The sequence below is a fragment of the Dermacentor variabilis genome, chromosome 3 (assembly GCF_050947875.1).
Source record: "Dermacentor variabilis isolate Ectoservices chromosome 3, ASM5094787v1, whole genome shotgun sequence".
NCBI lineage: Eukaryota > Metazoa > Arthropoda > Arachnida > Ixodida > Ixodidae > Dermacentor > Dermacentor variabilis.
In genome coordinates this window covers 68,116,127-68,138,920 of record NC_134570.1, presented here as the reverse complement: position 1 = coordinate 68,138,920, position 22,794 = coordinate 68,116,127, and the positions used below count along the sequence as shown (strand labels likewise).

At 45.6% G+C, this 22,794-nt stretch overlaps 1 protein-coding gene across 5 annotated transcripts in view; it reads right to left on the bottom strand.

Moving 5' to 3' along the window:
- Positions 1-9,555: 9,555 nt before the first annotated feature.
- LOC142575822 (uncharacterized) overlaps positions 9,556-22,794 on the bottom strand; it is a 58,264-nt gene continuing 45,025 nt past the window's right edge. For 4 of the 5 annotated variants that reach the window (XM_075685503.1, XM_075685504.1, XM_075685505.1 and 1 more), the window contains 3 exons: positions 15,689-15,783; positions 11,426-11,529; positions 9,556-10,177 (listed from right to left, as the gene is read on the bottom strand). In XM_075685503.1, coding sequence (XP_075541618.1) covers positions 9,831-10,177; positions 11,426-11,529; positions 15,689-15,783 — 546 coding nt within the window. In that variant the 3' untranslated portion in view covers positions 9,556-9,830. The remainder of the gene's footprint in view (positions 10,178-11,425; positions 11,530-15,688; positions 15,784-22,794) is intronic. The other variant, XM_075685507.1, reaches the window with a different exon arrangement.

The following is a 22,794-nucleotide window of genomic DNA, read 5'->3' as shown; positions in this document are numbered from 1 at the left end:
CACGCTGTATTCGCATACTATCAAAGTACAAAACACGAGAATGATGTTAAATTATTGTTTTAGAAGAAAGTGGCACTTCTGTTTACCAGAAATTATCAAGGGTTACATATTGTCTTAATCAATATGACTGAAGAAAAGACATCTGGATGAAAAATACAATGACTTCAGCTACAACGTGTCTATGAAGGCAAATCCATGCGGTCAAATTGTTTTAGTGGTGATGTTTGAGCTGGTAGCATGTCAGAAAGGTGATAGGTCTCTTAAGCAGAATAGTCCGACAGCTATTGTAGTTCAGCAGGACATTAACTGGAGCTCTCCTCCACATGCACACCGACGCAAGCGCAGCACACACAGCACAGTTTGAAAGGCAGTTGCTCTTCGTGCGTGTGTTGGCAACCTGGTTCCTGCATAAGAGAAGGGGTTGGTAATAAATATACCATGTTTGTTAAAAAAAGGTCCAGGAAAACTAGTTTAGGTACTGTAGTCGTTTTGTTTTATTTACATTTTGCACTAATACATTGTTTGTGAAAAGGGATCTCCCCCAGACACACACACACACACACACACAAAAGGGGCCTGTCATCGCTGCGGGGCGCCTGCCAACCCGGCAACCACTCGAGACATCCATAGCAAATTAGGAATCCATCCTCCGTTTCAATTAGCCATGGTCTTCAAGCATCATTTTGGCCCGGCGTGTTACACGCCAACTGTAACACCCTGTAGAGAGCTGGAATGTTCGCAATAAAGATATGCGAGATATATCTGCTACCACTTGCTGGCAATGTCTGTATTAGGAGATGTCGCTACACTGCTACTCCTTTTTCTATCGCAATAAAAAATACTGTGATGTCCAAAAAGTCTACTCTATTGTATTGTTTTTCTGTCTCTTTTATTCAAACGAAACATTACATTCACCTGTGTATACAAGCAGGTATAAATCTGAATGTCATTTCATGCTTGGTGACTTCCTCGTTGAGGCCGAATCTTTATAGGGATGATAAGCTAATTAAACTGAATATTTTTAAGCACGGATTACGTAATTATTCTTATGACTTTAAATTCCACCAACTGCACATGGTCTGCGTAAAATTACAGTACATTTCTTATTTTCCTTAGCGCAACCAGCTTCACCAAATTAAGTAAAATTGCAGAAATGAAAGTGGACGCACCTGCACGTTCATAGAAATGCTCGCTTTGCTGCAGTGTGCTTCGCCGTCCTTGGATTAGCGTAGGCAGTGACGATCTACGCGACTACAAACATACTGCCGGCACTCGCGCAAGCAACATACGCACACAGGCAGCGCACGCACTAATGACAGGAATCGTCGTAGTTGTTTATTTTCATAAGTTCGAAGTCAACCGCAGTTCTGTATTGCGCCATGCTTGAACTGATGTGGCTTTGTACGATCAGCTGCGAGAAATACCTTAATGCACTGACGCCGACAGTAGTTTTGGAGCACTGACACGAAGAATAGCCATATGCAGGTCATCAACTGGCTCATGCATGCAGTAAGACGAATGTCACTGCACCAGCTTGCAGCCTTCTTGACAGGACGGCCGATCTCTCTCGGCGCCGTAGTGGAATAATTCCGGTGCTGAAGCGCTCCAGAGGACTTCACTGGTCGCTGAAACGAAGCCCTTCAAGACGGGCAGCATGGTTAACCTAGGAAAAGCTACGGAGGGAACTGGCGTCCATCGGAATAAGCTGACGAGGCTGGCGACAGATCACAAGGCAGTCATGTTTACGCACTAACTTCACTCGAGGAGCGATGCAAGGTAGCTGCGGCACTACCTTGCGATTCTTGAGTAAAGCGCTCGAGCTTTCCTTCACTCAAGGCGCGTTTCAAGTGGAGAGCGTTTTGTGAAATGAAAACCGCCCTCAAGGAGCATCTCGAGTGGAGGGTCGAGACGAGGTGCGTTTGTGAACACGGTGGTAAGAATGTTTGCCGACTGAATAAAAGCCGCCTCCGAGTGCTTCCCAAGATAACCCTAGCCCGTTTACTTCCTAACATAAAAGAAAAAAAAGATGACAGTGGCTTCGCTCAGCTGTGCCAGGATCTACGTAAGGAAAGATAAGGCATAGCATGGTTAGCCTAGGTCAATCTTGATTGCAAGTCCAGGTTAGTCTGGTTAGTCATTTTCAGCCGATGAGCAGCTACGCTTTGTCATGAACACTGATAACGCCGGCGGGACAAGCTTTGCGGCGAAGTTCAGTGTGGAAGGCTGGCGTGTAATTCTTTTATTTTTGATTGGCCGACATTATCATAAGTGACTGCGGGAAGTTAGAAAACTTTAAGCTCACTACGCCAGTTGGTGGCACGGACACGAACTGATGTCCCTGATGTGCAGAAAAGCTGCTCAAGATTTTATTGTGATACATCGCAGCAAGCGAATAGTAAGAGCGATCAACTGGAGCAGCTGGATAAAGGGGAAGCTAGGACGAGTTGGCGATTCAATATCGACATGTCTGCAATATGCGCAAAAGACGAGGACAGAAGGTAAGACACGACACAGGCGCTCGTTCAGGTCATGCTAAGCACACTGCTTGCTTATCAGATAGCTTTCGGACAAATCAGTATTGCGAGGAGCTTTCAGGTGGATCAAGTAGGCAAAGCGTAGTGCTTCTGCATAAAGGCCACGTAATTGTCATCGTAAGGTTAGCATTCGCACAAGCGTGTGTAACAGAGTTTAGCTCTCCTTTCAGGTGCGCCAGCAAGACAAGGAGCAGCATCCTTGCGTGCTAGGAAGATGAGATTGCTCGTGTTCCTAAGAATCATGCTGCATTTGCTATCTCAACACCTGACTGCGAACGCGGAATTTCGGCTGTCAATGTCCGCTGTTGTCCAAGTACACAAAAAATAAATTAAATGTCCACAACACACCGCGGATAAATTCAATCTTACCCACACGGACCCTAGATGATAGTGAGATGTTGCGCTAAATGATCGACGCCACGTTGGCTTATAATATAGAGTTACAAAACGCTTACGAGGAAATTAAGAGGAAATTTAGCGACTTCTTTGCCTCAATGTAGTGACACGCCTAAATAAATCATGTCATCACTAGTACTGACAGCGTTTATTAATGCACCTGGTTCCCAAAAACAACTCGTTTGGACGAGGGCATACAAGTGAGGATAGCACGAGTATTTCTTGCTTCTTATCCTCGTCGCCCACTTCTTTTATAGACAGATGACATATCAACATACAAAAAGAAGCAGCCAGCACAACCGTCTGCGACAATCAGCCAGCTATATTGAAGACCAATGCAGCTACCTGAAGGCAATTTTGTTTCAGTGGAATTTCTGCGAACCTCATTTGCATCCCCGTCCGTGCACTCATGAGTTCTTGCTGATATAGAGAATAATCGGTTACCTCAAGATTACTTCCCATGTCTAGCACTCTTGAACAACTTGTACCCTAAATTCCCACAATTTAATGCAAGAATTACTATAAACGGGCAATTACTGCCCTCCCAACCCAAACAGAAATGCACCTGGAATTCTACCCTGACCGCAACTTCATCCGTAACATGAGCCAACCTGGGAGAAATCCCTACCAACGGTATTTACCATATGCGAGACAATGTATACCGTCTTCCAGGTCACACCAAACATACGCATTCAACTTAGCAATGGACCTGGTCCTTTGTCAAAAGCATCAATGGGTATAAAAGTAATTACATCCAGCAAGTTGTGGAAATTCGAAGCATTTGATACACAATGCATGTCATTCAATGTTGTGCAAAGGTGTCCAATTGCGTGAGGGAACGCGGGAACATTGGGACGCTTGCAAGGAGGGCGAACGGGCACCCTACAAAGCGCTACTGCCAGCGACAGGGCTTCAGTAGGTCTAGGTGAAAATTGTCTCGACCGCTATGCGCTGATCAGAATTCGAGACACGCGCTATATATATAGGGGGGTGGGGGGGGGGGGGGGGGCTCACGTTCGTGCTACCACATTGGGTGGGCGTGTATGCATGTGTTTGTGCGTGTGCGTGCGTGTGTGCCTGCACGTGTGTGGGTGTGTCGTTTGGGGAAGGAAACCGAATTGGGGCTCGAGAGCACAGCAAATAATTGCGTACGTTTATTTTGGTTGCTTTTTTAATTGCGCATTTTTATGCAAGAAGGCCACGTTGAAGCTGGAAAGAAACACGCCACGCGTCCCTTCACATATATACAGCCTTGAATTCATGTCACCCCGTCTCTTTCAATTATGGCGACATAGTATTCATTACGCCGCCCTTATTGAAATAAAACATGCAACCACGTTTACTTCAATGAGGACGTCCCATCAAGTACAGGAAAACAAAAAAAAGCGAGGAGGCAACATTTCTTAATGTTCCTGATTACGTCAGTAACATGGACATTTAGGTTAATATTGAACTTCACATGCCGCACGCTTCTATAGAATAAAAGTTTTTTTCTAACAAGGACTTCTTTGTCGAGAGAGAGCGAAGCGTTGCTGAAAGTAGTAGCGTGACACATTCGAGCTTTTGTTAAAGGCATTTCTTACAAAAGTGGCAATTCTTATACATGCGCCTAACTCGGCCCAATGAATTGCGATAGCGATCCCTCAGTTCGCCGATTTTGCTTTTTCTCGCATTTGTAGTTATGCTGTTAAAGAAATTCATTAATTTACGGAGAAACCTGCTGGCATTACGTTCCCGGAGAGTATTCCGTACTTAAATGAGTACCGACAAAAAATTTCGAAGCCGTTTTAACGAGTGAGATCGATTAACGTGGACACCCCCACATGGTCTGCAATATATCAACGGCGCATAAAGCTTCCAACATATATAAACTAAATTTTAAAGTACGTGCTTGCAGCCAACCGCAAAACGCTGGCTCTCACGACATCGACATCAAGAAAGGAATGTAAACAACCGAGAAAACAATACGTCACAAGTTTTCGTTGGCTGCCATGCCTCCTTGAATGTTGTCTTCTTCTCAATTATTGATTGGGGTAGGACGCTCTCCGTGTTCCTGCAACTGCAGAATTAGGCGACAGTTTTTGTCGTGTCAGCGGACTTGCCGCACTATCAGTTTGACTGCGCTGCACTTACCATGCACGAATTGCAAGTAAAGCGCAATGTCGCATATGTGCTGCGTCATTGACTGCTGCCGAACACATTCAGGGTTTGGAATAGCGAGGCATAGTTTTCTCCGCGATAGCCTTCAACTGACATAAGTGTACTCAGTTTGTGCGCGTCTCTGGACACTTAGAATGGACCCCGCTGAGGAACAGGCAGATTTGCTCCTTACATTTTGAGCGCGCATGCAACAAGTAAAACCCGCCAAACTTAGCACAGGCCGACCTTCCACCAAAACTACGTGCCCACAAGCCTGCTGCTGTGCCGACTATTCACCACTCATTGTATCCTGCTGCGGAATATACTTCATTGCCCAAGCATTCTCGACAACAAGTTCGTACTACTGGCAGCGGTGGGTACGCATAATGATAGCGTCGTATATGATGATGCCTGATATTGTGCAGTGATGATCGGAGTCATGCTTGGGCACGGAGTTTGAGCCAGGTATCCCCTACGCGTGTCGATGGACATCAGCGTGCTCTACGAGATGAATGAGGCCACATGTGTAGCAGATGGGTGTATAGTGCACCGTGGCGACGACTATAATGGCAAGCGCGGAACGATTACCGTTTAGCCAGTCGCTCAACATTGCTTCTTGCTCTGCGCGATATACTATTGACCAGTGACCGTGCGAATGGCAAACCATCAAGTCACGTTTGCAAAAATTAAGATATGTTTGAGCTTTTCTGAGTAAAAGGCTAGGCCGCGCTCTTCGAGTAATCGACCATCCCGATAGAAATAGTAAGCAATATACAAAGCTCACTGCAGGGGCAGGGGCTAAAGGCAATCAAGCCTGACAAAGGTGCCTGTCGCTCCGCAGTTCGTGGCAGCTCACACGCTTTGAGTTCAACAGAGTAAAAAAAAAAAAGGATTGCAGTACATCAGTTTCAGGAAAATGGACAACTAGCTACTCGCAAGAGTGCACATAACAAATCACATAAACATGAGAAAAATTTACATAACATCTGTAAATAATGATAGAGAAGAAGTCGCGCGCACGCCATAATATATAGCTACACGAAATAAATAATAAATAATAATAAATAAATAAATAATAAAACTAAATCATAAAAATAAATAATAGAACAAGCATATTATACACACAGTTGTTTTGCCGGAATTGCTTAACTATTTCCCAAGGAACTACTGCTTGTGCCAAAGAAAACATGCAGTAATAATCGAAGTTTACGTTCTTGTCGTAAAAATTGAATTGTAGGGGATTAAACAACAAAATTTAACTGTAATTTGACACACCTTAGCGGTTATATATATATATATATATATATATATATATATATATATATATATATATATATAGTTCAAGGAATAGAAGCACGTAGAAGAAATAACATGACTTTACTGTCGTTACCGCCAGGCTACGCCCTTCATCAAGAGTGTGACACCAAGCACAGAGAGCTCAATTTGTACATTTTCTCAGTAAGGAGACAGAGAAGCCAGCGAGAGGAAACAGAAACGGGAATACAAACTTTACGAAATTAAGCCTGTAAAAAAAGAGGAAAATAACAAAGGAATGGAGTGATGTCAAAAATACCCGCACTAATACCAGCACTAACTCACTTCGAAATCAACGAAAACAACCGTGAATACAAACTTCCGTGACAGACAAAAAAGAATCAGAAGAAAAGCAAAGAAAATCTATATGGGTAAGCAGTTTGTGAATGACCCATGCGTCAAGAGGTGCCCATTCCGTCGTGACCGCAAGGAAATATGACAGATGCAGTCCGTGTGACAGGTTTGAGAGGGGTTGCCGCTGCTGCGACCTTGAAGATGGCCAATACCCCCACATGGTTGGAAGGCAGTGATACACCAAACTGACGTTTCGGCAGTACAATAAAAAAAGACAGAAAAAAAGCGGCTTAAAAAAAGAATTGACAAGTAGGGACGCATCACAGCTAGAAATGCGCGTGCACGCATTTTGACATCATGTCGACCAACTTCAACAGGTGAGCACGCGCATTTCAAGCTACCATGCGCGCTCCTACTTTTCACTTTCTTTTATTTATATTGTGCGGCCGAAACGTCAGTTTGGTGCATCATTCAATGATTTTCTCTTGTGCCATATGCAATTCCTGACGGTTTGGGATCATACGTAAACAAGGCACGTTTATGAAATGGCGTCTGTATTTCCACGTTACTTCTTAGAAATTCTTTGCGCCCTGCTGCTGTGTTCATACTCATCATTTCACCCTGTAAAATATCTTTTTCACATATATTTTATTGTATTCTTCACACACGCATAGACTTTGTATAAAAACCTTATTGCAAAACCCAGCACCCAGTATCCAGTGCGCCGGATTAATGGCCCAGTGCCGCGCGCTTGATGCTGGGGCGCTGGGCAGGCGCAGCATATATACTGGGAGGCGCTGGCTACTGGTGCGAAAAACAGCTCTAGCTTGTTAAATACGCGATGCCTGCAGACCCTATATATTTTTTTGCAAAAAGAAAACAACAGAGAGCGTTTTAGTGCAATTAAAAAAGGAAAAAGAACGTAAAAATAAATGTGCTCCAGCCAGTATTTGATCGCCCGATCTACAGAGCCCAAACACGGTACTTCACCGCTGCGCCACGCCAGCTTTTTTTTTTTCTTTAATACATGGAAAAGAAAACTGAAGGTGTATTACAAACTGAAGGTGTATTACAAACTGAAGGTGTATTACAAACTGAAGGTGTATTACAAAGTGGACACGACTACACACTTAAAACTCAGGCAAACACACACATGCATCCAACAAGAGCATCCAGTCTGGCGGAGGTTCCTGCGCAGCGTTGACACTTCTTACATAAGCAGCACTTTCGCGAAAGAAGGACTTTGTAGATCGCGGGCTTTCGGCATGGCGGTCACACAGTCTACTTCTCCATAGGCTATGTAAACCAAGTACTATGAACATGTCATAGGGAGGACCACCCGTAACCTTAAACGGTAGAAACCTAATTGTATATGGGGTCATGTCAATGTCCTTTTTGAGCGTCCGTTGGAGAATGTCCCAAAAGAATACAGCGTCCCTACAGTCTATGAAGCAGTGATCTATGGTTTCGGCACGTGGACAGAGCCGACAGTTTGTTGACCACGGCACAAAGCAACCCCTCGAATTCAACCAAGTTTTAACAGGGAGTGTTTCCGAATGTAATTTAAAGAAAAATGTTTTTACTCCAGGAGGTACACACATTTTTCGGACGCGCTTAAATACATCCTGATAAGGTCGGTTTAAATAAGGTGCACGATACAAAGGATCTGGGAAAATAGAGTCCACCAGTGCCGCACGCATCTGCCATGTCTGTGCGAGGCGTACCTCTGCGAAACTAAAGCTACTTCGTGATTTTGACACGGCAAATTATCCGTTCACGTTCACCTTCTGCGCCACGCCAGCAGGTGAACGTGAACGGATAATTTGCCGCGTCGAAATCGCGAAGCAGCTTTAGTTTCGCAGAGGTACGCCTCGCACAGACATGGCAGATGCGCTATCGCCCAACACGTAAAGCTCACGCCTGTACTACAAAGAAACATTTGGTGTCCGTCTTCAGTAGCATGCTCGGAAGTGCCACAACATCGATTTTCGCTTGCAATTGGTATTTTAAGTTCGAAAAAGGTCCTTAATGAACCGCGGACCCGGGACCCTGTATGGGCTATTACTGCCGATTTCGATAGCCGTTTCTTGTTTTTCACGCGAAGGATATGCAACGTTTCCTTATTTCAATGATGCCTTCTGCTGGCACTGTAGACATGAAAAAATGGTTCATTTCAGAACACCGATAATTTATCCTTGTTAGACTTCTTTATTCCTGAGCCTAGACGCGCCGATAGCGTGCAGACAGACTGGGCGGATACACTAGGCCTAAGCTTCGCTGGGAACAAATCTCGGCGCGGCTAGCTGGCGAAAGTTAAAATGTGTGTATTTGAGCCTCAGGACCTTTTTTTGAATACAATAGGAAAAGTGGAAGCGCGCGAATCACCTCAGCTTTGTTATCGGTGCAATGATGTCAGTCAGCGGTAGGCTTCGAACTCGGGGTCCGTTCGAGCGCGTCTGAACGACTTCTGGAGTTCACGGCCACACCACAACACTGTGACAACGGCGACAACTCCCAGTCATATGTTACGTGCAAACTACTAAAAAACGGGGCGTTCTCTGCGTTTGCGGGGTTTCGTTCAAGAATTTAGATATCCGCACAATCAAAAGGGAAAATTCAAAAACCGAAAGTGATCTTCAGTGTCAAATGTGCATGAATAAACAAGGCAGCTCACCTACCTTTTTGCAAACTGCGACACGAAATAAAGTTTTATGACCCGAAGATATAGCGTTATTTAGGACAAAAGACTATTATCAAGCGATAAAGTTGCAGAAAAATTTCATATTCAGAACTGCAGCGAGAACCAGTGCCTGTACAACACAAGCCAGTGCGCCCCAGCGTCATGGCAGTGGAATCAGCGTCTCTTCCAGTGCGACTCAACCCTTATCCAGCGTTCTCACTGATGTTCCAATGAGTCACAGCGAGCGCCAGGGTACCCATTGCGATCCAGTTTCAAAAAACGCGCTTGTTTCACACTGGAAGGCACTGGAAGACGCTGGTTTTTGCAATAGGGAAACATCTTGCCTGCAGGCAGAAATGATACCACTTGAGAAAAGAGGGCGATGGAACGCAGCTTTCTTCAACTGAGGGGTCAGTCCACGTCACGCTGTCAGGTGTCTGTCCATATGCAAGACACAAATCCCCTCGTCCTTGTTACATGACAGATTTTGTCAATTTTATTTGCATTCTAAGCATTCCGTCGGGAGCCAAGTTGTTGATGAATGACTCGCTGAGCCGCACTGACGTGTCTTCGGATGTTCCACATGGAAGGGCCTGTGACCGCCATGAATTGACGCCAGAGGGTCCACGAATAATAATCTCAAACTCGTACTCGTCACACCGAGGAGTCAGCGTGACGACATCGAGTTTGGCTTCCGTATAGAACGGGCCAGTCCGCTCGTATGTGACTACGAACACGCTCTCGTGATGCAGCAGGAGGACCATGCGCATGCTGTTTTCTTTGTTGTTGGGATCTTGCAAGACGAGCTCCGCGCGGTCCTCTGCAAGACACAAGAGAGGACACTCAGCAAAAACTGGCATCAGGAACCCCATCACGGTCTAGCTACAACACCCATCGCCGCTTTCTAGCATGTTTGAGAGCGGTAATGTCGCAGCGTGCAAGTGCTTATTCACTTTTTAACGCGATAGTGTCAAGGGCCCCTTGTCGCAAAAACTCCGGTGTCGGCTTCAGACGTCGCTTGACAAAGAATCGTTCCGAGCCGCAACCATGCAGTCGCTCAGCATGGAGCACAGGCCTTACTGAACCAATTGAATTTCTCATAGTAAGATGCGTCATGAAAATCGTTAAGTACAACCCAAACCCAAGCTGCCGACATGATAGCTTCGGACTGTAATAAGAAGGTACCATAAAACGTTATCCTGTAACGCGGGACCCCGCACACAAACTCCTCCTCCAGCGTATCTACCGTTCATAGAGCGACGCGGCCCGCTCGGTGTCGCCATACCCTGCTCCTCCGCTTACCGCCTCAATTGTTCCGCTGCACCCTCCGCCTTCGCTTTTCTCCTCGCGTTCTCTTCGTTATCGCCGTCTTTCATCCCTCGCAGCGCTCCCCGTTCGCTCTCTCAATCGTCGCTGCACTCGTTCGCTCGGATACGCTGACGGACACCGCCGACTCCGAGGGACGTCGAAACTCAACGCAGAAACGGGCGCCTAAGGGAGACGCTCTCAAACAACTGATTTATTTTACGAGCTACTACATCCTTTGTCGTGTGCGGCACGTAAGTGTGAGACCTTTTTTCATTCTCATTAGGCTGACGTGTCTTCCTTTGTATTTAAGATGGGGAGACGGTATTCAAATACAAATTATACTGAGGAGGTTCATGCCATGATGAGGCTGTGTAAAACATGCGCCTTAACGGGTAAGCGTCAGTGTGCTCTTGCATGGCCCCTTCACAATTCCGAATGGCTGAACATGAAGGGTCGAAACATTCACTCACATCCGTTTTGCGCGTTAACATGCTTCCTGAATCCATGTGATATAAATAATTTTTTTTCGACGTCAGCACTGAAGTCCATCAATGACTACTATATTTTAAAAGGTCGAAATCGATGCATTGCGGTTCCCTAGTCCACCTGGCACCTTAGGGCAGTACTCCTGCACGGCTAGCTCCGCATTGCAAAGGCCAGTTTCCATGCTGATGTTACGGTGACATGCAGCGCAAGTTATCACTCCCAATCTTTACATTGGAATACAGTTCGTGTTCACTTTCTTGTTGTACTGACTTACCCTGCACTTCAATCACGCTGACGTTGTGGTGCTGCGCCAGACGAGCGGCCAGCTCGTTCAAGCGGTGGACCCAGCCGCAGCCCTTGTGGAGGCAACGAACTTGTCTGCATACAAAAAAAAAACATTGCACCACTCATTATCTTTGAGGTTGCACCAAGAATCCAGCTTGCTTTACAGCGAAGCTGTTTATGAGTTTAGAAGCTCACGAACACCTTCCGTGCCTCCTTCACGATTTTCTGAGAAATACAAATAAACCCTCAAGTTTATATCTTGAGAAAGCAGAAAATATTTTAGGGGTGATAGGCGGCCAACATTTGACTACGTCGTTTATTTGGAATTGATGAAATATTGCTAAACCTTTGTTACCAGCCGCTTTAGAGTCTGTATACGAAACACATTAAGCTTCTATGCCCTAGGGGGGGGGGGGAGGGTGTCGGCGAAGAACTGCAGTAATTTCATAATTAGAAAGAAATTGACGCCACGCCATCATTGACGTTTATGGAACGTTTCAACTGGTGTAGGCTATGTTTTTTGAAAAATATTTATCGAATATTTGTGATACTTGTTTATTCCCTATTTTGATACGTTCTACGAAGCTGGTAGTCTAGTTTTCCTGTCGCCTTTGAGACCTAGGTAAATCACGCAGCTTTTATTGTATTAAAGTATAGAATCACGTTAGGAATGACGTACGATCAATGCTTCATTTGCGTTCATTAATTATACCCTTTGTAAAGAATATTTATTGAAGTGATGCACAATGCCATACCGCCATTATCTGCAAGGATGCAAGGAGTCCTAGAAAAACTGACATTGAGTAGAAAATCAATAATATTGGGCGGTATAGCAAGTTTGATGTATGCCAAGCGTTGACGGTGTGCCAATTGGAAGCATTGCAAATAATAACTCAACCCTCATTTCCCTCCCCTGTCATTAGCGTTTTACGAGGTTTGTAGTGTGTTGCCATCGTTTTCTCAATGAACTCCAGAAAACTACGTTAGTACTTGGTGAAAAGGGGACCCGTTAATTGTAATTGCAGGCTACCATTAACGTCCGTCGTTTAATTTCGTCCTTTGCAATAAATAAGGTATTCATATGCTCCCGTGTTTTATGGGTAAGCTTTATCAGCAGCGCAAAATTGCTCTCGCTGAATAGCAATAACAAATTCCGCCAAGTTTTAGTCTAGCGAAAATAGGGGAGAATGCTATGAAGAATCGGCATACGAAGCTAAATACCTGCGCAAAAAATACTGCCTTTACAAAAGATTCCTGACAAAGTGCCTGAATGTGTCTTACAGCCGAAATCAGCTATCCCTGGCAAAAAATCTCTATTATAATAATATTTAGAACTCCTACACAGTGTCTCTTTACTTTACTGACAATATATTTAAATTTACATTCTGGTAACATTTGTTCATACACTGTCAAAACACTTCTTTCTTATTTTTGTATGAAGGATACTTTAACTACACCGTTCACAGACTTCCTTCTGAGTTTTGTATGAAGGATATTTTAAATACATTGTTTTAAGCATTCCTCCTTACTCTTGTATAAAGAACATTTTCAATACACTGTTAAAAATTGTCATTCTTACTTTTGTATGGAGAACATTGTTTGTACACCGTTACTAGGGTTCCAATTTAATTCTGTATAAAGAATATCTTAACCATTAACATACTTTCTTCTAACTCCTGCCTAAATACCCACATTATTACTCCGTCAAAAGGACTGTTAGTTTTGTGTAAAGAATGCTTTATTACTATACATGAAAATATTTTTTTTCTTTTGACGTACTGAGCATGTAGTACGTCACAGCTCGTATTATTTGCCAAAAATATTTAGAGTAGGAGGTGGCTTGAGAACTTTCGATGAATTTTTCTTAGGCACAATAATGTCGATATATGACGCACTCACGAATCAAGCCCTTTGTTTAAAGCACCATTGCAATCCAAGGAGATGGCGAATTATTCACAGAGTGTAACTAAAATGTTTAAAGGAATATGTTAGTAAACTGCTAATAACGATAATATTTTATGGGTTCTACGGGACTAAATGAGCCTACGGTGTAGCTACCGCAGTCCGAAAAAATTAGCTCGCGCTACACCAGTGGACCGGTCTGACGATATCGGAGTCCTATGCAGGCCGCGCACCTGGTGCGCAGACTTATCTCAGCTTTAGGGCGGACGATTAGAGGCCGATTTGCGCTCGACCTGCAGCACCCGCTGGCCGCACGCATGCGGTCATGCGGAAAACTGCACATTTCGCGCACTGGTGCACAAATATCGATCTACACTGGGCCTGCACATACAGTGTAAACTGAAGCGTGTGGACCACCCTGCGAAATCAGCAATCGCCCGACCACAGGCGTGCGGCAGGCGGGTGGTGCGGCGTGCGGCTTCAGCGTAAATCGGCCTTAAACCGCGCACTGCTTCTGCAAGGCCACCAATTTGATTTCTAACGAGATCATCTGGTCAATGCACTCCGCGATATAGATAGTACGTCCTAAGCTGGAACATTTCAGCACTTAGCGTCACAATATCTGTTAAAACAAGAGAAAAAGAGCCGAAACTCGGAGTAACACGGTGCCGGAACGTTGCCTCTAAAACACTAAAAGGTTGCAAAATACAGCTCCTGCTGAGTCAGAGCGTGTTGACATGAGAAAGCGCAGAGGGCGAAGACCGAGAAGCGCTCAACTCGTTGCAAGTGTCTACTTTCTGTGACGAAAGAAGTGATCCTTGCTGTATAAAAAAATGCAGCTTTGTTCGCGTCCTTATTCGCTCGCTTTCGTTTCTGCCTGCTACAGACGGCTCCTCCACATTAGAGGAAACTATTAGGACGTTGTATCAAAGATAATCAAATTAATTATAAATTTCAGCTGATCTGCTTTACGGGTGATTTTGGCTTGATCTGTGAAACCCTATCGATTAGTGATAATTACTCACCCTTAATATTCAGTGCTTTTGCTTCATAGCATGGCAATAAAGTTCTAGGCTTGGGTAAAAGTTTGCGGTGGCCTTACGGAATTCCTAATTATTGCATTCCACGGTAGCAAGAGCCAGGATATCAGTGGTGATGCTTTTGCCATGCTTAGCACGCCTTAAAATTTTTAACGTCGTAGCCGCAATGCGATGGACATCTATTTAACTATAAAAGTACTACTATAACAGGTTTCAATATCATCTTGCGCTGGTCTCCACGAAGCAAAGTATTGTGTTTGAGAGCGGCAAGTGCTAAAAAATATTTTGTGCAAACTATATTAACCACCTGATTCACCCTATATGATATTATTTTTAAATCTTTATCTTGTTTTGAGGAAGGTCCGTTTTAGGAACAATAATTGTCACGAAAAATAAAACTACGCCGCCCCTAACAGCCGAACAACATTAAGCTGGGGGGGGGGGGGGTAGCAGAGTTGTCTCTTCAGGTTCTTTTTCGACCTCGTCCATAAAGCACAGTTATCCATCTAAGTCCCCCAGAAAAGGATGCACACACAAAGGCCCGCGCACTTGTCCCCGAGAGGTGATGACTGTCTTGGTGTCATTCAACCTTCGCAAGCTAGAGGCGTGTACATGGTTTGACCAAAAGGGGGGCTTTAGTTCGGCAGTGGTCAAGGCCAAGCGGTTGGATTGAAAGAATGTCACATGCTTCTCTCGCGCGATAGCACGAATTTGACAGTGGTCGAAGTCGATGCAAAGAAGGAGACTATCGCCATCGATATCAGTTCCTTTGCGACGCCGGCGTGGTATAGTCAAAGCGATGTAAATGTTTGGTGGTGTATTGTAGCAGCAATTTAGCTATTTCTGCTGTGGTTTATGATTATGCTGTGTCGTGGCTGAATCAGCAACAGAGGCACATAAGCCACCATGCTGGCGAAACCCACGGCGTTTTCATCTTTCCGTTACGTGGACGTTTCAGCAACTTCGCTGCCAACTGCCATACAGGAAGCGTACAAACACTACGTTTTCACCAATGTCGCGATGACTTAATACGTGTTAAACAATGTATAATCATGCACTCCGCCCTTACTTTTTTCTACTCAGGCTGTACAGGATGAGACGTCGTGAAATATTCAGCTTATAATTTCAAGCTTGCCAATCTTACTTGTTTAAAGCACACATCTGATTGTCAGACAGTAATACACAGCCTAACTGCTACTCACTTCCTTTTTTCTTTAAGGATACAACGGCCAGAATTGCAGAGCAATGAGGTCACAGAAAGAAACATATCTATTATAGGTAAGGTGCCACGTAGTCAAATACTTGCTTACCGGTAGCCACATGTGGCCTCATGGCTGGACATCATGTCTAGCCTGGCTACAGAAGTACAGCCCGCAGACCAATTCCTACAGCGGGTGTAGGGAATCTGCATTAAAATGTAGGCAAGTTTGTTAATCCTAAAAGGCACAGAAATAAGGGTGAGCATTCTATAGCTGATAAATGGCACGCGTTCACTGCTATAATAACACGTATCTCATAAATAAGCCAAGGAGGGCGAGTGCTAGCCTGTGTTTCAAGGAACATGCGCGCTTCTAGCGGTTGTCAGGCATCCCAAGATCTCGCAGAACCAAGTGAAATAAGATGTGAATGTTCACATTTCTTGTCATTCAGGAGTTCTTAGAAACAATAAAATTTTAATGAACGGTAAGCAGCTCTCCCTTCTGTTTAGTTATTTTTATTTCTCTTTTTGTAAATTTCAAATCTGACGAAGTGCGGGCTCGCATCCACACACCGTTGCCACTCGCTCAACAATATCACAAGTCGGACCGCGCTTCGTCATCTGCTTCGGTTCTCGTGCCAATTGTGACGATGGGAATATGAGCAGGATAGGCGTGATCAGGTGTGCAAGGAACGGAAGAAGCAGGAAACCTCGTCAACTAATCATTAGACGAGGATGGCTAAATCGCGATGTCACATGTCTTATGCGGCTCTAAGGTGTTCTAGCACCACCATTTTCACTTCTGCGAAGTTTTGCAGGTTTCTGAATGAGACCAGGTAAGCACAAGTATATATCGCTAATTTCTGAGCAGGTGTTCATTTTGCAAGAGTAAAACCGTTCTGTGAAAGCCTGCGTGGACTCTCATAGTACCAGTGTCGACTCATTCGTCATGACGACAGCCCGGCTGCTGTCGGTGAAATAGGTGTGACGAAGGGCTTGAATGGGTGTACGTCGATTTTGTTCACTCTTTCTTGACATGCACCGCCAAAGCAAGTAGTTCTAATGATAAGAGCTATTATAGGCAGCTTCCTTTCATGCAGCTTAACGTATCCAGTTTAAAATACTGCCACTTTTTACTTCTAATACGGCCGCTGAAATGCATGTATTGAACTGAACTTTCTATGAGGCACAATAAATGTGCACCATCATAACAGACGTGACAGCGTCAATTGCCCTATGACCAGCTCGTGACGATAACAATTTTCGCATTGGTTTCGATCTTGTAGAATCTATGTTCGCATATTGTGTACAAGCTTGAGTTGTGAATGAAGATTGCTTCTGCAGGCTGATACTTTCGTCTTTTCCCAGTACAAAATGTGTCAATGAAAAGAAAAACGTTCGAATTTTACTTGTGTTGAGTTCTCGCTAAATAAGAAATAGACCCGCTTTTGTTGATCCACTTCAGAATACACGAACGAAATTTACGATTGATGGTGCCATCATGTTATTTTCTTTATCCTACCTCCCACCGCAAGTTACGAATTTCAAAGTGACTACTTTCACGACATGACGAAATTTAACATTTTACCTGGGAATATTGGCGGTTAATGAGCTTTGCTATATAAACATTTCTCCTAACTATTCGGCACTTGAGTGAATAGAAGTTTGCAAGGCAAAGGCGGCAGAAAAGACAGCGCTTCGTAAACACGGACCACTCCAGCGGGTTCTTCTCCGCAATTCGGACAGTGTCGCCGTGCGCCCTTGGGGGCCTGCAACAGAGCACCAACGCATCCCCCTTGCATACGAAGTGGGAAAAGAGGATTCCCGCGGCATCCCTCTTCCTCGTCACTGAGTACCCTTTCCTTGCACCTTTCGACCTTATCAGAGACGTTAACAAAACATTGCTTTGATGGCGAATTCTTTGTAGTTGGATACCCGGCTACCAGCAGTCGGGTGGTACCCGGTTGCCTGTACGGCTACCTATACGTGCCCATAACCCGCTTCCGCCGTCTATAGGCACGCGACAGAGAGTACCAAGGGAGGAATGGGGAATTTCGGAACCCTGGTTTCATTGACACCCCAGAGTCAGGGCAATTTAAAAAGAAGAAAACCATGATTGAATGGGGTACCCGCCATGGTGGAGTAGTGAAAATAGAGTTGCGCAACTGATCGCGAAGGCGTGGGATCAAGTTCCGGCCACACAAGTCGCATTTAAATAGGGGCCAAATCTCAAATCGCCCGTGTACCATTCCTTGGGTACACGTTAAAGAACCCCAGGTGCTCCGGAATGATACGAAGTCTAATGCTACGGCATGCCTCTTAATCATATCGTGCCTTTAGCATGGAAAAATCTCACCAAAAGGAACGGAAAAAGTAAGTGAGCGAGTAATCTGACGACATTGCGGCTTCGGATAGAGTTGTAGATTCGGAAGCGTTGGGGCGATAGCAAAGAATTCTGTCCACAAACGAGGAAGGTTCGCGACCATAAAGAATAAAAAAGTGAGAGAATCCCGTGGTAGACTGAGTGGTGCTTTTGTAAGCATACTGCAACAAAGGGGGGTGGGGGATGCGGTCCCAGTTGGTGTGGTCAGCGGAGATGTACATGGCGAGCATGTCGCCGAGAGTACGATTAAAGCGTTCAGTCATACCATTGGTTTGCGGATGATAGGCACTTGTAGTTCTACGGACAATGTTGCATTAGCTAAGGAGGGTTTCTACAGCTTCGGATAGAAATGAACGACCACGGTCAATCAGTAGCTTGCGAGGCGGACCGTGTCGAAGGACAAGGTTGCTAAGGATCAACAAGCCGAGCTCACGTGCTGTGGCCGCCGGCAGCACTGAAGTTTCGGCGTAGCGCGGGAAGTGGTCCACAGTGACGATGACCCAGCGGTTACCATCTGGGGTGTGTAGAGGTCCGTACAAATCAATGCCGATACGGTCGAAAGGTCAGGAGGGACAAGGCAATCGTTGGAGCGGCCCTACTATCTTGTGTGGTGGGCTCCTACGGCGTTGGCACTTGGAGCACGAGTGTGGACGTGCTGCCGAGCGAAGCGGTGCATTCGTCGCCAGTAGTATCGAAGCCGTAGGCGTGCATACGTCTTTAGTACACCAGCATGCGCGCATTGCAGATCCGCGTGAAAAGAGGCACACAAGTCGGAACGTATGTGGCGAGGAATCAACAGCAACCATTCACGGCCATCACTTAAGTAGTTGCGGCGGTACAGAAGCTCTTCGCGGAGGCCAATTCAACTAGGTACGAAATGTCCTGAATGACAAAGGCGAGCTGAGCATGCGACTGCAGGTTGAATCTGGTACGCGCTTGCAGTACGCAGGGAGACGTCGGAAAGCGGAATCGCGTTCTTTGTTAACTTGCGGGACAGTTCTCCACTAAGCACTGAAACAGCGGCTCCAGTATCAACGAGTGTTTGCCCGGAAACAGCCTCGATATTCATGGTTATTTCGTTCGCAGGTAGAAATCAAGGCCATGAAGTTGTCGAATGAGCGCAGTTCTTGCCTCCGGCACTGCGATGCCGAGTACTGCGAGTCCGGGAACGGAGTTCCAGATCGAAAAAGGAAACCAGCGCCTCCAACAATTGATAGCACGCTTTGAAGGCTTGATGAGCTCGGCGTTTTATATAAATTCAAAGAAAGAGACAACGGCTGATCTGGCCGAGCACGAGCAACAACAACCGTTTTCTGCCTTTTCGTCATCTGATGGCACCCGGGTATAAATATATATATATATATATATATGACGTCTTCATGACCAGGACGCAGGACGTAGTCTACAGCGATGGCCAAGTTCACGCATGTAGGTGAAGAGTGCGTAACAGGTGCAAGCGCTGTATCCGTAATATGGACAACTTCCTCTCTACATGAAATGACGGCTGAAGCAGAATGTAGGAAGTCCCAACCCAGTATAAGTTCATGGATACACGTTGGAACGATGATTAACTCAATGTGGTGGCGAATGCCGTCGATGAGAACACGAGCAGTACACTCTCCGTCGGGGCGAATGAATGCATTATTAGAACCACGCAAAATAGCTCCAAGATAACGTGTTTTTACTTTCCGCAGCCGTGAATACAAATAACTAAGAAAAACATAAACGGCGGCACCGGTATCGATGAGAGCTCACACGGGAACACCTTCAGCAGTTACATAAAGCATGTTGGCCGGGCGAAAAGGAGGAATTTTTGAAGACCGATAGGAAGCAGTTTGGCCTCTAAAAACTGCAACATTTAGTTTTCCGAGTGCTAGTCGGCAAGATGGGAAGTGGGGCGAAGCGGTCATGTAGAGCGCCGGTAAGGCGAAGGAGACCGACGTGTGGCCGAACGGGAACTATGATGCAGATTGGGAACAGCTGGAGGACACGGAGAACACTGCTGAGGGAACGAGTACGATCCGGGATAGTGGGCGGCTGGTTGGCGAGTGCGGTCTCTTTCGTGCTCAGCATAGCCTCGTCTTTCATCCTGCTGGCGACGGCGGCAGAAGCGAGATATATAGCCGCGTGTACCAACGTAAAAACCAACCCGACGAGGTGGGTGCCACTGAGGGTAGGATGGCGCAGCAAGTGCTCTGGTTCCCATCGAAGCCAAATGGTCATAGGTAACGTCACTAGGCATGGAGATAACGGTAGGACTGGGTGGCGAAGCAACATCCGCGTAGGTAGGCGTGGGGCGCGCTACCGAAGCGAGATGCGTCGTGGGTGTAGTCATCGCTGTCAACACTTGCTTTACGACCTCGCACAAGTCGAAGGGGGGGGGGGGGGGGAGTGGGGGAAGCTTGGGGCACAGGCAACAAGTGAACGCCTCAGGTCTTCGATTTGAAGCTCTTCGCCGATGGTGGTGCGAATAAGAGCCCATAGATCTGAATAATGGGGAACCTGAGGATCGCTGCTGCCATGTTGAAGACGAAGAGACCGCCGCTCCTCTAGGCGTTGACACGTGGAAGTGATGTCTTGGACAGCAGCCGGATTTTGCACGATTAAGGCGCTTAACGCGACAGACGCAATACCGTTTAATGTGTCGAACGTGTTCGGCTTCCGTCATACTAGGGTTCGCAAGGCGGCCAGAGCCAAGATATCCTCTATGTAAGTCCTGACAAGGCATAACTTTAAGACAGAAAGAGAACGGTTTGGATCAGAGAGCAAACGGGTATAGACGATATTCTAATAGACATAAAGAGAAGAAAATGGCGCTGGGCAGGTCATGTAATGCGACTATTACATAACATTTGGACCATTAAGGTCAGAGAATGGGTACCAAGAGAAGGGAACCGCAGAAGAAGACCACAGAAGACTAGGTGGTACGACGAAATCAGGAAATTGGCGGGTGCTGTATACTTGGAATCGGCTGGCGCAGGACCGGGTAATTGGAGATCGCGGGAAGAGGCCTTCGTCCTGCAGTGGACGTAAAATAGGCTGATGGTGATGATCATTATGATGGTGATTATGACATCTGTCGAAGTGATAGCGGCGAAAGCACTTAGCTCACTGTACCAGTGGGTTGGCAACGTAGAGTTTCGCAGCCACGCCGTAGACGGCGGCTGCGAAACGATGCCTGCACCTCTGCGCGGTTGTGTGGTACTGATGAACGCAAGCAAAATGGACAGCCAAAAAAGAGATCTCTACACGTTTCCCGTCACGACTCTGCAGCCTTATCAACCGAGCAAAAGATGCGCAGGAGCTGCCAGCTTTAACATTTCTGGCTTCTCAATCGCGATCTGCGTGCTATGGCCGCTGGTGATAGTACCCGGAATTCGAACTCGCCATGCAAATGTTTCCTCTGCATTGGCTTTGGCAACTGAAGTCACAGGTAAGCCGACCCAGCTCTTCTACTAGCGAATGACAGTAATTGCGACAGCAACTTCCTGAACAGTGTCAGGAACAGAGATCTGGTTCATTAAAAAGAAAAGAAGAAAGGAAATTATATCATGCTGATAACTCGCATGCCGTTCGTTACCGGAAAGTACCGGACTCGCAGCGTTAAAGAAAGAAAACTCATCAAGGCAGATGACGATTATCGTTGTGTGCCAGAAGGGGCACTCCAAAGGGTGTAAACTGTTCTTAGAGTGTTGTTTGAGGAGCTTTATGGAGCACTTCCTACACTCTTAAGCAAAATTACAACCTTTTGCCACGCGACGATAATCGTCATCTGTCTTGTCCGCATTTCCTTTATTTAAGGCGGCGAGCCCGGTACTTTCCTGTAACGAATGGCATGCGTGTTATCAGCATGACATAGCACTCCCGACCGGAAAGTAGCGGGCGCGGCGTTTTCAAGAAAGGAAACGCAAGAAAGGCAGATGACGATTATCGGTGTGCGGCAGAGATACACTCCCAAGAGTGTAACTTTGCCTATGAGTGTAGATATGTATCTAGCAGGCGTTGCTTCATACAACCCCCCTGTGAAATAGAAGGTTGGTGGAAAATGAAGCTGCTCGCACGTCATTCGTACATCGAGCTTTTATTGCTGCTTTGCGCGGTACCTGATTGAACCAACAGTCCCTTCAGCACCAAGACCGCTTGATTATGCGACATGGTGCAGCTTCATTTTACGTCGCCCAACTATACGTCACTCAGTGGTCGCTTCGCACGCCGCCGCGTGAGCATTGGAGTGAATATAGCAAATAATTTGACGGTAGCCATATTGATCCACACGATGAATATGAAATGCACGAACGCGAAACAAGATTGCTATCGCGATTTCTTTTACCACTGCTCTATACATGGCTTCCGTGATTGTAATTCAAAAGGTAAATATTTTAATTACATCATTTAGTGAACGGCTTCCCTTGATTTTATTGCTTTTTTGTTCAAAATGATGTCTACCTGAACAAATAATTACTCTCTAGTGTCCTCATTCTAGTAAACTGTATACATGCTGTAGAATTAAAATTTATATCATGGGGTTTTACGTGCCAAAACCACTTTCTGATTATGAGGCACGCCGTAGTGGAGGTCTCCAGAAATTTCGACCACCTGGGGTTCTTTAACGTGCACCTAAATCTAAGTACAAGCGTGTTCTCGCATTTCGCCCCCATCGAATGCTTTAGAAGGAAAGTGTTTGAAGTAGAAAAAAAGTTCTGGCTACGTAACTTAATTCGCATGTACGCGTTTAACACACACGTCCAAGTAAATACAAACACGAGCACTTATAATAACAAAGCATTAAAATATCGTCAATATGAATATTTTCAAGCCGTAATCGAAAAGTATTA